A 14,899-nucleotide genomic window follows, 5' to 3' on the forward strand; every position below is an offset into this window, starting at 1 on the left:
GGATATCCAATTGCTTTGGTGGTTGGTCCTTAGCATTGGTATGCGCTTGAGTATATTTTTCTGCATAAGACTTCCATAATGGTCTACGAAGGTGAGTATCATATGCTTGAGCATGTGTATGTGGGACCTCAAGTTTTTGAAACAAAGATGGTGACTCAAGCCCCATATGTGGTCCTCTATTGCCTCCACTATTAGGCCTCCTTTGATCCATGTTAAGTTGAGGTTCTTGCAAAGGTCGATGTTCCATTATTTGAGACATGTCGAAATCATTAGGGATCTTGGCTCCACTTTGTGCCATCACTTGTAAGAAATATTGTCTATCTTTACTCATTATTTCCTCAACCAATCGATTGAAATGGAGATCCATAATGGAGTCTTCCACTTCTGCTGAATGTACGGAAAAGTTGCCTATATTGTCATTGTGAGTATCATTGTTGTTTGTAGTGTCCATGTTCTCAACATTTGGAATGTTTCTATAGGCATCCATGTCAGGTAATGTGGTATGATCAGAATTGAAAAAGACATCATTATCATACTCATAGGTACTCATGGTTGTGGACTCTTGAGCCTCTTTAGCTTCTCTCCTATATTTTTGGGAACGGGTTTCAACCATGAACTAGGTTTTGACCAAGATGTGTGAGACTAGATGAAGATGGAAAGAGTATGAAAGACCAAGAGTTGGATGGAATGTAAATGAATCTGAGGTTTACTTGCAATGTCCAAAGTGTAAGACCAAGTATGTATGTAGTAGAGTAGGTGTGGCTTCCAAAGAGATGATAGTTTCTCTTGATGAGGTAAGTTGACCTTGACTCTAAGTAAGACCAAATGAGACCCAAAGGTGATAGAGCTTGATGAGGGACCACTTAGCAAAATGTTGTTGTATGTAGTGTGTTGACAAAGCAAGATGAGGACAAGCAAGTGACCTTTCGACTCAAGTTTAGACAAATGTGAATGTAATGACAGATGTAAAGCAATGATGGACTTTGTGAGACCCAGAAATAGGTTGAATGCTAGATGAAAACTCAGAGAAATAACCTAGGAAGCTCAATAAGTGTGAAACTGAATGCTCTTGTTTGCTGGACTATAAATTTTTCCAATTTCTGAAGTTGTTTGTTGTGACCAAATCTGAAATTTTGACTATTTTTTGTGACAAGAGGACATAATGTTGATGAAGATTCAATATTTGCAAGTGTTTAGACTCAAAATGACTCAAAGAAAAGTGTGTTGTTTGATGTAAAAATCTTTTGCATACACTTGAAGACACAAAAGACACAATGTTTTGATGTTTGATCTTGAATGTTTGATTGTTCAAAATAAGACAAGCACAATTCTTATGGTTGGCCAAGACAATAGTTGTTGATCCCACATAGGGTTTCCCCCGAGGCTACGCTATTCAAAGCGGATACTTAGATGCTTGACCCCACTGGCTCCACCCTTGACACTCACTTCTCCAGGGTAGCCAAGCATCAGTCCCCACGAAAACTAATCGTGGTGAACTTTGTATCTCTACTAAGAACTGTATGTGTGTGGGTCAATCTAGAGGTCTGACCTCCTGCCCCAACAACTAGAAGGATTTTGGCTTTCTAAAACAAAAAGGTGCTAGTAAGGGTATCCGCTCATGTGGTCATACATGTGGTACTTTTAGCTCTGTAAATACAGAAGGCTCCCATCCGGTAGGGGTTATAGCCTACAACTGATCAAATAAATTTAATCAAACGGGTTTATGGGGAGACATAGTGTCGGTATGAACTAATCAACACACATTACCCATAGCTTTCACCATGGATATAGTTATTTATAGTTATTTAGAAGAGGATGGCTTTTCCTTGCTACCACTTGGGTTGTCCTCTCCTCACTAGTAGTCCTAATGACAACACGGGGAGACAAGCCCTCTAGAGATTAAACAAAAAGAGTCTGTTGCTCAAGACACAAAAGACACTGGTTCAATTTTAGTGTACCAATTGAATTGTTTGGTAATCTATGAAAAAAAGGCACACAATAAAGATCAAAAAACCCTTGCCAAAAATTTTGTAGCAAAGATTTGTTAGTAGTTTTGCAATAATACCCCTCCTGTAAGCGCACAAGCTAGGTAAATTTTAGATCCAAAAGACTTTGTGAAAAATGGCCTTCGACAATGCATTTTTTTGATAGATTCAAAGATCTGATTATTCCATGATTTATTTTGAATCATTAAAAAAAGACCACCTGTAAAAGTTTAGGACATTTCAATAAATGTAACAAAATCCAAAAAAAATTGCTAATTTGCTCCAAAAATAATTTTTTTATGAAAAATCATATAAAATGCACAATTGATCCACAAAATTCGAAATTTTTACTGGACACTCGTGATAGCCTTCCAAACTTGCATAAAAAAATTCCTGCAAAAATTCCAAGCAGTTTGTGTGATATGATGAAAATAATACAAAACCCTAATTTTTAAAGATCCAATTTTTGAGGAACCACTTTGCATCCAAATTAAAATCCCAAAGAAAAAATCTTGTGTATAATTCTGTGATATTTTCAAAAATGTAAGAAAATCCAAAAGCTTTGCTCATTTGCTTTCACAATTAATTTTTTATGAACATGCATAAAAAATTCATAGAAAATTCAAATATGCTCCAAAAAATATGAATTTTTATTGAGCTCCTCTGATAATGTTTTTTATCTGAAAACCAAATGTGATGCCAAAATTCAAAGTCGTGTGTGAGATCTGATCAAAATAATGAAAACCCCTAATTTTTAAAGACGTGATTTTTAAGGAAATATTTTGCATCAAAATTAAAATAAAAAAGAACAGATCCTGTGTATAATTCTGAGATATTTCCAAAAAATTCTCTCATTTTCTCTCAAAATTAATTTTTTATAAAATTCATAAAATATTCATGGAAAATCTAAATGTGTTCCAAAAATTCTAAATTTTGGATTGATAGCTCTTGATGTTGTCTTTAACCTGTCAACAAAATTGGTGTAAAAATTACAAACCATTTATGAGATCGGTTCAAATCTCTCCAAGATCTTGATTTTGTGTCCAAAACCCTAGCTACACAAGGTTATTCTCCAAATTGTTTTACAAAAAAGCAATATAGGATTAGAAAAACCTGTAAGAAAACACAGATCTAACAAAAATCCATGTCCCACGGGGCGTGCCAAAATTTTTATGGTGAAAATGGAAACAACAATGTTCAAAGACTAAAAATGATTCAACCACAAAACCCTAGCCTAACAACAACAAAGATCCACCATAACATATGAAGATTACCTAAGACAATTCAAATCAAATAAAATCACAAAGATTATATCATCACATGTCCAATAGGGTTTGGATCTCCATTCTTCCTATCTCCATTGATCTTGCTTGATATATTTGCTCTCAGATTTTATGTGTGTACAAGAGCTCAACAAAGAATGAAAAATGTGGTTGCAAGTAGGCTTGATGGCATATGAAAGTTTTATAGCGTCGATTAGAATGCTTAGGTTGGATAATGAAGGAAGCATCTCCTTATATAGAAGACATTATAAGAAATGGAGGGATAAGATTGAGAGGTGTAAAAGATAAATGGTCGGCTAGGATTAGAGGGTAGGTAGAGAAAATAAGAAAATAATGAGAGAGTAGGTAGTGTAGGAATTAAGAGATGAATGACATGTGTCATGGGTGGAAAAGGCTAATGAATTAATTAAATAAATAAAAATTTATTTAATTAATAGAGGAAGTGGGATCAATTAAATAAATAAAATATTTATTTAATTTAGGAAAAAAAATAATTTAAATAAATAAAAGTGTTTATTTAAATGAGAAATAAGGCTAGAAGAGGATGAATTAATTAATTAAATAAATAAGGATTTATTTAATTAATAGAAGAATTAGGCTTAAAATAATTAAATAAATAAAGGTATTGATTTAATTAGACGAGACAATTTTAGGTGTCTACAACGTGAAATGTATCCCCAATCCTAAGAGTAAATCATATCCATAATCCTAATCCTAATCTTAAACCCTAACCCAGAATAACCCCAACCCCTAACCTTAATCTTAAACCCTAACCCCAACCATAATCCTCACCCTAACACTAAGTATGATGTAAATCCTAACCATAAGCCTAAACCTAACCCTAACCATGATGTTAATCATAACCCTAACCCCAACCCTAGCCCTAACCTTAATCCTAACCCTAGCTATGATGTAAATTCACACCTTATCCATAATCCTAATTATGACCCTAACCATAATCCTAAACCTAACCTTAACCCCAACCATGATGTAAGCAATAAACCTAACTATAACCCCAAACCATAACCCTAATCATAATCCTTACCCTAGCCCTAACCATAACACTAACCTAACCATAATCCTAAACCCTAACCATAACAATAATCCTATCCTAAACTTAACCCTAACACAAACTGAACTTTAATCATAATATATTCCTAGTCTTAATCTAGCCAAAACTCTAATTCTAATTGAAATTTAATATTAATTCAACCGTAACCTTAATATAATTGAACCATAACCCTAACTCTAACCTTAACCATGATGTAAACCCTAAACGTAATTGTAACCTTTACACTATACCCTAACCATAAACTTAACCTTAACACTAAACCCTAACCCTAACCATAATCCTAAACCAAAACAAAACCCTAACCTTGATGCTAACCCTAACCATGATATGCACTCTAACCAGTATCATAATCATAACCTTAAACCCTAACCCTAATTATAACCCTAAACATGATGTAAACCTTAACCCTGACCATAATACTAACCTTAACTCTAATCCAAAACATAACCATAAACCAAATCCTAATCTAACCATATCCCCAGTTATAATTCTAACTCTAACCCTAATAGTAATTATGCTTACCCTAATCCTACCTTTGATGCAAACCCTAAACATAATTGTAACTTTGTCACTAAACCGTAAACCTAACCATAAATTTAACCCTAATATGAAATCGTAACCATAACCCTAATGCTAACCATAATCCTTAACCAGAACAAAACCCTAACATTGATGCTAACCCTAACCATTATCATATCTCTTACTGTAATCATAACCCTAACTCGAACTATGATGTAAACATTATCTTTGACCATAACACTAACCTTAACCCTAACACTAACCATAACCATAATACTTGCCATTAAATAAAATTTAATATATCTTAATTAGATTTAAGTATTTGCTTTGATCTTGCAACACATATATATTATTGAAAATAGTCCAAATAGATATATTAAATTTCATATTTCTCTACATAATAATATTATAACATAATTTATTTTAATAAAAAGTTACTATATTATTATATATTGATTTATTTTATGTTTTCCATGTTGCACAGTGCCATTACCACTAGCAGTCATATTCCTGTCAATCATGCATGGAAATAACAAGCATTGAAAGGAGCTGGCATTGTATTCTGATAGTTACAAACAAGAACCTGTATGCTCTTCTAACCGTTTCAAATGCATTTGATGAACGTTGCTCAATGAATAACGTTTCATGAAACTGACGATAATGGAAGAAGAAGCGGTTGTGGAGAAACTGACGATAATGGAAGAAGAAGCGGTTGTGGAGAACGGAAGTGCAAGAGGCGGATGATAGAAATGTTGAAGAATTCCATTGAAAGAGTTCAAATCAGCCATTGGCTCTTTTAAATTCTCAACAATAAGCTTGCTCTTCAAATTTATCGAGCATTGTGACAGAGAGATACTCAAAGTTGCATACTTATCTTTTTGTGAAGATCCACAATTTACTAAGCGTGTTAGGGAATGGAATGAGGTAGTGAAGACATCCCCTTTTGTATTCAATAACCATGTGGTGAAATACCCAAATATAAGTATAATCACGTAGAAGGAAATGTTGAAGTTGTGATCTACACTATAATCTGGTTTATGAAGGCTACAGGAGACAGAAAGATTATAATTTCAAGAGCTTCTCAAATTTCTTTTCTCAAAACTTGGCTACAGATACTGAAAGAATTCTGTCATGGGAAACTTGATGAGCTACCGTTCAAATCATCGACCATTTTTTCTAATGCATTATTTCTAAGGTCGGTCTTTAAATCTATTGAGCAATGTGACGAAGTGGTATTGAAAGGTGCATTCTTTGAGTTTTGTGAAGATCTAGAATTTACGAAGCATATGAAGGCATTCGTTGTTTTATACATAAAATTAAAAGAACTCGATATCTTAAAATTTATACATAAAATTAAAAAAACTAATCCTTTAACTTCAAATATATTAATTCTATCTTTTTGGGCATGCATAAAAAACTAATACTTGACTTCTTAAGTACTTAGAGATAGGGTGGCACATAATGGATTGCTGGTCGACCATCATTTCAAAAATTCCTATCAATGGTTTTTAACTTTTTGGGAGTTGCATCACACCATTATTTCAAGCAATTCCTACACACTAAAAGGAATGATTGCAACAGTTAAAGGAGTTTATTTTATTGTTTGCAGTCTATAAAGCATCAAAGAAGGGCCATTGGCATTATATACCAACGCAATTAAATAGATAAGTTTACGGGAGTTTTATTTGAGAAATAGTGAACAAAGATATTATTTTGCATGTAGTCTTTAATTGTGAACCACATAATTTTTTGTGTTATGTGTCACTTTTTGTTTGTCTTTATTTTAGTTTTGTTGTTTATAGTTATTTAATCTACTCTTTAAACTCAACAACTGGTATCAAAGTTTAGGAGAGGCTGTAGAAAAAAGATTGTGCAGAAATCGAGAAAAGATGGAAGAAGCAGATAAATGGAGAATTAAAAAATTCTTGGGACAAAACCTCAGAATATGGAAGCTTCATAAAAAGGGAGGCAACACATAGATCTTATTCTCATTCAAATAGATAAAAATAGAGTTCAATTTTTAGAATGTGAAATTTGATTATTTTGTTTTGATTTTTTGTAACATTACTACAAGATATAAGCATCCTTTTTGGCATCTTCCATAAGCTCCATTAAACCCCAAATAAATTTTTCCTATCTTGAGCTTTGTATATCAACATGCATTGAGAGAATACATGCCTTATAAGCATCATTTTTGGCATCGTCCATAAGCTCCATTAAACCCCAAATAAATTTTTCCTATCTTGAGCTTTGTATAATAACATGCATCTGAGAGAAAATACATGCCTTTTCTGTATATTGAATTCATAGCATAATGATCAAATCATGAATGTATTAATCTATATTCCAAAGGGAATTTTCGTTGTTGTGTAAACTTTCCAATCTAAATTAAAAAGATTGAAAGTTTCAATATATCTCAATTGTTGAAGTACTACTTCTTTCTAAAAATTAATATACATAGTCATTTCACTTTAATGTTTTAGATCCAATGTCTTTTAATGTCTTCTATGTTGTTTAGCAAAAATATAGAAAGGTTCTATTTATATCTAGATTTTAGTTTTAAATTTATTCTAAAAGATTGATGATTCATTTAAAAAATAGAAATCTTGTATTCATAACTAGATTTTAGTTTTAAATTTATTCTACAATTGATTGTTTATTTATTTATAAATTTTTTAAAAAATAGTTTAATTTTATTATTTAAATTTATTTGGTATATTTAGAAATATCAAAAAGATTGTTTTTGCTTTTGTTTCTATATTTCAATCATAAAAATATAATGTTTCTAAATTCAAAAAATCAAAATTACATGTACAAAGAATAAAATGGTATATAATTTTAATTTTCAATTTAAAAAAATAGAAAAAATTATGTTTCTAAAGTTTAATCATAAAAATATAATGTTTCTAAATTCAAAAAATCAAAGTTACATGCATTCACAAATATTTCAAAAATATGATATAGATGTGATTTTTCTATATATATCTCATTTATGTCTTAGTTGAGTTTGAATATTTTATTATATATTAATAAAACTTTCAATTTTTTTTATCAAAATTTAAAAAATTAGTTCCTTTAAAATAGTTTTCTAGAAACTCCAAAACCTAATATTATCATAAAAAAAAAAAAGTTAATAAGATTTTAAATTTATATTAATAAGATTATTTTAATTAAAATAAAGTTTAAGCTATTTTAAAATGTATTTATTTTATTAGAACAAACATTAAAGCTATTTATTTCATAAATTGAAAAAAGGAGAAAAAATTAACCCTACTTACAACTTGAACCCTAATCTAACCCTAATCTAACTTTAACCCTATTTGAACCCTAAAACTAATTATAACCCTAATTAAACCCTAATTGAATTGTAATACTAACTCTATTCATAATGGAACCCTAGCCATAATGTTCCCACTAATTTTAATGGAGCCTCATCATTTACCTTGAGCATTATCCTTCAATATTTACCCTAATTATACCCTAACATTAACATTGAACCTAATCTTACCAAATTAAAACCTAACCCTAAACTTAAGTATAACCCTAGAGAATTAAACACTACCTATAACTTCAACCCTCATCTAATTATGATTGAGTCATAACCCCAAACTAAACCTTAACACTAATTAAAACCTAATTATAAGCTAACCTTAAAATTTACTATAACTCTACAATTAATTTCTAATTACAACTTGAACCCTAAAATAATCACAATTGAATCCTATCCCTCAACTTAAACCAAACCCTAATTGAACTATTTAATCCTAATTAAACTCTAATTCTAAGCTATCCTAAACCCTAATATACTCTATACCTTGATCCTAATTGAACACTGATCCTAACCCTAACTATAATTAAATTGTTACCATAATCAAATCTTAATCATAATTGAACCCTAAATCTAATTAACTATAACCTTAACCCTTAACCCTAATGCCTCTAATTGAATGCCAACCATAACCTAACCATAAACTTAACTCTAGCCATATAATTAAACCCTAATCCTATACCCTAACCCTAATAATAACCCTATTCATGATGTAAATCCTAACCATAACCCTAACACTAAACCTAGCCCTAACCATGGTGTAAACCCTAATATTTATCTTACTAGTAATTGTTATTAAAACATACCATAACCATGATATATAAAATAACCCTAACTCTACCCCTAAATTAAATTATATCTCTAATTATAACACTAATCATAAATCCTAACCCTAACTCTAACCTTGAATCTATCTCCAAGATAAAACCTAACCCTAAAGTTAATTCTAACCCTATCCATTAATCTAAACCTAACTATGATATAAACCTTAACCATAATCCTAAATCATAACTATAACCATAATCCTAAAGTCTAATCCTAACTAGACCCCAAAATCTAACCCTAATCCTAATACTATACCCTAACCATAACCATTACCATAACCCTACCCCTAACCTGAGCATTGTCCTTAACTATGATGCATCCCTAACAGTAACCATAATCATAAGTATAACCCTAAACCTAAACATAATCCTAAGCCCTAACCCTAACTATAATAGTAATCATAAACCTTTTCCCTAACCTTGAATCTATTTCTAAGCCAAAGCCTAATCATAATCCAAACCCTAAACCTAAGTCTAACCCTATTCATTAACCTAAAATTAACTACGATGTAAACCCTAACCCTAATCCTAAACCATAACTTTAACTATAATCCTAAACCCTAACCCTAACAATAATCCTTAGCTCTAATAAAACCTCACCCTAATAATAACCTTAAATCTAATATGAAACCTTAATCCTAACACTAAACTTGACCATAATCCAATCAATAAAGCTAACCCTAACCCTCATTGTTAACTTAACCTAACCATGATGTTAACCCTTACTATAATCTTAACCCCAAACCTAGCCATAATCCAAACCCTAAACCTAACACTAACACTAATGATTAACTTTACCCTAACAATGATGTTAACATGAGACTAACAATATCCCTAGCTGTGCCAGAAACCCTAACTCTAACAATATTCCTGACCTTGACCATGAACTCTAACCCTAACCATATTCCTAACCCTAACCCTAAACCTATCCCTAAGATTATCCTTAACACTAACACCAACCCTTAACCCTAGCCATGATGTAAATCCTAATGTTAATCCTAACACTAACCCTTAACCATAATGTGAGTCCTAATCCTAACCCTAAACCTAAACCTATCAGTTACATTAACCCTAACCTAACCTTAACGTTAACCCTAACCTTAAAACCCGATCCTAACCATAACCCTAACCATAATCATAACCCAAAACCTATCCAAACCCTAAACCTAACACTAACACTAATTATTAACTTGACCCTAACAATGATGTTAATATGAGACTAACAATATCCCTAGTTGTGCTAGAAACCCTAACCCTAACCATATTCTTGACCTTGACCATGAACTCTAACCCTAACCATATTCCTAACCCTAACCCTAAACCTATCCCTAAGATTATCCTTAACCCTAACCCTAAACCTATCCCTAAGATTATCCTTAACCCTAACACCAACCCTTAACCCTAGCCATGATGTAAACCCTAATGTTAATCCTAACACTAACCGTTAACCATAATGTGACTCCTAATCCTAACCCTAAACCTAAACCTATCAGTTACATTAACCCTAAACCTAACCCTACCATTAACCCTAACCTTAAAACACAATCCTAACCATAACCCTAACCATAATCATAACCCAAAACCTATCCCTAATCCTAACCCTAAACTCTAACCCAAACCTTAAACCTAACCCTATCATTAATATTAAACCCTAACCCTAACCATATTCCTCACTCTAACCCTAGGCCTAAACCTAACTCTAACCATGATGTTAATTGTGATCCCAACTCAAATCCTAACCCTAGCCCTAACTTGATTAACCTGAACCTTAATCTTAATTCCTAACCCTAACCCTAACCATGACCATGATGTAAAGGTTGATCTTAATGTTAATCCCTAACCCTAATGCTAACTTTTACCATGATGTAAATCCTAAGCCTAAACCTAGCCCCAAACCTAACCCTAATCATGATGTTAATGTCAACCCTAACCTTCACCCTACCCATGGTGTAAACCCTAACCTTAGCCACTATTCTAACCACAACCCTAAACCTAAGGCTAACCATAATCCTAACCCCAACCCTAACACCAACCATAATCCTAACTGTAACCCTAAACACTAATAATAATCCTAACCTTAACCCTAATCCTAATGCTAGCCTGAACATAATCCTAAACCCTAACCCTAACAATAAACCTTATCTCTTAAATCTAAAACCTCACCCTAACCATAACCCTAAATCTAATCTGAATCCTTAATATTAACCCTAAGCTTGATCATAATCCAAACACTAAATCTAACCCTAACTATAATTGTTAACTTAACCTAACCATGATGTTAACCCTTACCATAATCTTAACCCCAAACCTAACCATAATCCAAACCCTAAACTTAACCCTAACACTAATTATTAACTTGACCCTAACAATGACATTAACTTGAGACTAACGATATCCCTAAGTATGATAGAAACCCTAACCCTAACCATATTCCTAACTCTGACCATGAATTCTAACCCTAACCATATTCCTAACCCTAACCCTAGACCTATCCCTAATATTAACCTTAACCCTAACACCAACCGTAAACCCTAGCGATGATGTAAACCCTAATATTAATCCTAACACTAACTCTTAACCATGATCTAAATCCTAATCCTAACCCTAACCCTATCCCTTACGTTAACCCTAACCCTATCCCTAACCCTTACCCTAACTCTAGCCATAACCCTACCTAACCATTACCATATCCCAAAACCTATCCTTCATCCTAAGAGTAAATCCTATTCATAATCCTAATCCTAACCCTAAACCCTAACCATAACCATAACCCTAACCCTATCCTTAATCGTAAACCCTAACCATAATCCTTGAACCCTAACCCTAAGCCTAAACCTAACTCTAACCATGGTGTTAATTATGACCCTAACTTCAATCATAACCCTAATCCTAACCTTAATCCTAACCCTAGACATAATCCTAATAATAACCCTAACCCTAATCTTAACCATAATCCTAAATCTAACCTTATCGCCAATCATGATATAAACAATTTAAACTTAACCATAACCCTTATCATAATCCTAACCCTAACCCTAACACTAACCCTAACCATGATCCTAAACCCTAACCCAAACAATAATCCTACCCTAAACATAACCCTAACCCAAATTGAACTTTGATCCTAACCTATTCCTAACCTTAATCTAGCCCAAACCCTGATCCTAATTGAACTTTAGTACTAATTTAACCCTAACCTTAATGTAAATGAACCATGACCCTAATTCTAACCCTAACTTTGATGTAAACCCTAAACATAATTGTAACCCCAACAGTAAACTCTAACCACAAACTTAACCTTAAAACAAAACCTTAACCCTAACCATAATCCTAACTATAACCAAAAACCCAAACCCTAACCCTAATCCTAATCCTAAACCAAACCCTAACGTTGATGCTAACCCTAACTATGATATACAACATACCCATTATCATAATCCTAAGCCTAAACCCTAACCCTATTCATAACTCTAAGCAAGATTTAAACCTTAACCTTGATCACAATGTTAACCTTAACCATGATCCAAAACATAACCATAGACCAAATCCTAATCCTAACCATACCCCCAATTATAATTCTAACCCTAACTCTAACTGTAATTATGCTTACCCTAACCTTAAGTTTGATGTAAACCCTAAACATAATTGTAACCATAACCCTAACCCTAACCTTAGAACCATAATTCTAATCGTAATCCTAAACCCTAATGTTAACCATAATCCTAAACCAAAAGAAAACCCTAACGCTGATGCTAACCCTAACCATGATATAACTCCTAAACATTATCATAACCCTAATGGTAAAACCAAACCCTAATCATAAATCTAACCCGAACCATGATGTAAACTTTAACGTTGACCATAACACTAACCTTAACACTAACATTGACCATAACCATAATACTTTTGATTAAATAAAGTTTAATATATCTCGGATTTTAGTATTTGCTTTGATCTTGCAACACATATATGCTATAAAAAATAGTCTAAATAGAAATACAAAATTTCATATATCTCTACGTATTAATATAATAATATTATAATATAATTTATTTTAATAAAAAGATACTATATAATTATATATTGATTTATTTTATGTTTTCTATGTTGCGTCGCGCGATTGCCACTAGCATATACACCTTAAATTTTAATTTAATCTATATAAAATATGCCGAGAGATATCCTTTTCGAGGTGCCTATTTGACTTTAGGGTGTCAAATTGATTAAAAATAGGCGCCTCGAGAAGGATATCTCTTGGCGTATTTTATATAGATTAAATTAAAATTTAAGGTGTATATGCTAGTTTAATCTATATAAAATACGCCAAGAGATATATGCTAGTCATGTCAAGAGTTGTACTACAATGACAATGAAATATGTGATCTTATATCATGATTATTTACATAAATATTTAATGATCTATTAATTTAAGTTTGATAACTATTTACATATCAAGATATTAATACTTAATCATTAACATACTATTAACAAAATGATTTAATAATAAAATAACTCTCAAATAAAATTATAAATAAACTTATAAATTAGTTTTTAAGAAATTTATGATATAAATAAAATAGAAAACATCTCTTAACATAATTATGCAATTAGCATCTATAATAGCTGCTTGAGTTTCTGGATATTTTGGATCAAACTACATGATCCATCATTATGCTCTCTTCTTCCTGATGATAAATTCTGTAATTTAATTTGAACATACAATAAATTTCTAAACTAAGGAAACCATGTCTACAATCTCTTAAATCTTCTACATAAATTTATATAAAATAGATATACTAATATATTTTATATAATTAAACATAATGAAGCGAGTCCTTATGAAGGGCACCTGTCAACAATACGAAATGGACAGTCTGCTACTGATGCTAGTGGAGAGTTTAGCTGGATACTTGGATAACTCGCCAGATTATTTGCTGCTCTCACCATCTACTATTTCTCTTTGGTGAACTGTTACGAGCAAACCATACTTCAGGAAAAGCGAGAGTCCGTACTTAGGAATTACGGGATGCTTATCAACAATCTTTATGGAATAATGAATAAGAACTGAAGCCGCAGCCCACTTCATCTGCCAGTACGCAAATTCCATGCCAGTGCAGCGCCGAGGTCCTCCGTTGAAGACTACAAACTTGGAATCCGATTGCCTCACAAACCTACCATTCTTCATCCACCTTTCCGGCTTGAACTCCACGCAATCCTCGCCCCAAACGCTCTCCAACCTGCCGGAAGAGTAAATCGAGTAAAAAACCTGCGCGCCCTTCTCCACGGGCGTGCCGTCGGGCAGAACATCGTCTTCTGCGGAAACCGTGGACTCAATGGGAACAGGTGGGTACAGGCGGAGAGACTCCGTCACTGCTGAATGCAGGTAATCCATCTCCTTTATTTCTTCGAAGCTAAAAGAAAATGGGTTCTGATCGTCCGGACTCTGTCTCTGTTTGACGATCTGTCGGAGCTCTGCTAAAATGTGGGCTTCGACAAGGGGATGCTTAGCTACGAGCCAGAAGAACCATGTGAGCCCCGCCGTAATGGAGTCCTTCCCCGCGAAAATGAGATTGACAAGTAACTCATACTTTCTTTTGTCAGAATAAAGCCGCCCCCTCTCTCCCTCGTACTCAAGGAAGGCCGATGCGATGTCAGACACAGGAGAACACCCGCGAGAACACCATTGTTGAATAGAGAAGCCGTAAACAAAGTCTTTGGCTTTGAGAAAACGGCGCTCAAACAAAATTTTCTAACAAAACGGGTGCATGAGCAGGCGAAACATGATCGACTGCGTGGCCTCTCCGAAGGCTTCTATGAAGGGAAATTTGGGCAGACTCGGTTTCAGGCAATCAAGTTCAACACCTGCGCCGAAGAGCCACGCGTTGTGA

General features: G+C 33.1%; 1 protein-coding gene across 1 annotated transcript; it reads right to left on the bottom strand.

The window, feature by feature from the left end:
- Positions 1 to 13,938: 13,938 nt before the first annotated feature.
- On the bottom strand, positions 13,939 to 14,403 carry LOC131061775 (cytochrome P450 86B1). Its single transcript, XM_057995602.2, has one exon. The coding sequence runs from the start codon at positions 14,401 to 14,403 to the stop codon at positions 13,939 to 13,941; it is 465 nt and encodes a 154-aa protein (XP_057851585.2).
- Between the last annotated feature and the right edge of the window lie 496 nt (positions 14,404 to 14,899).

The sequence above is a fragment of the Cryptomeria japonica genome, chromosome 11 (genome assembly GCF_030272615.1).
Source record: "Cryptomeria japonica chromosome 11, Sugi_1.0, whole genome shotgun sequence".
NCBI lineage: Eukaryota > Viridiplantae > Streptophyta > Pinopsida > Cupressales > Cupressaceae > Cryptomeria > Cryptomeria japonica.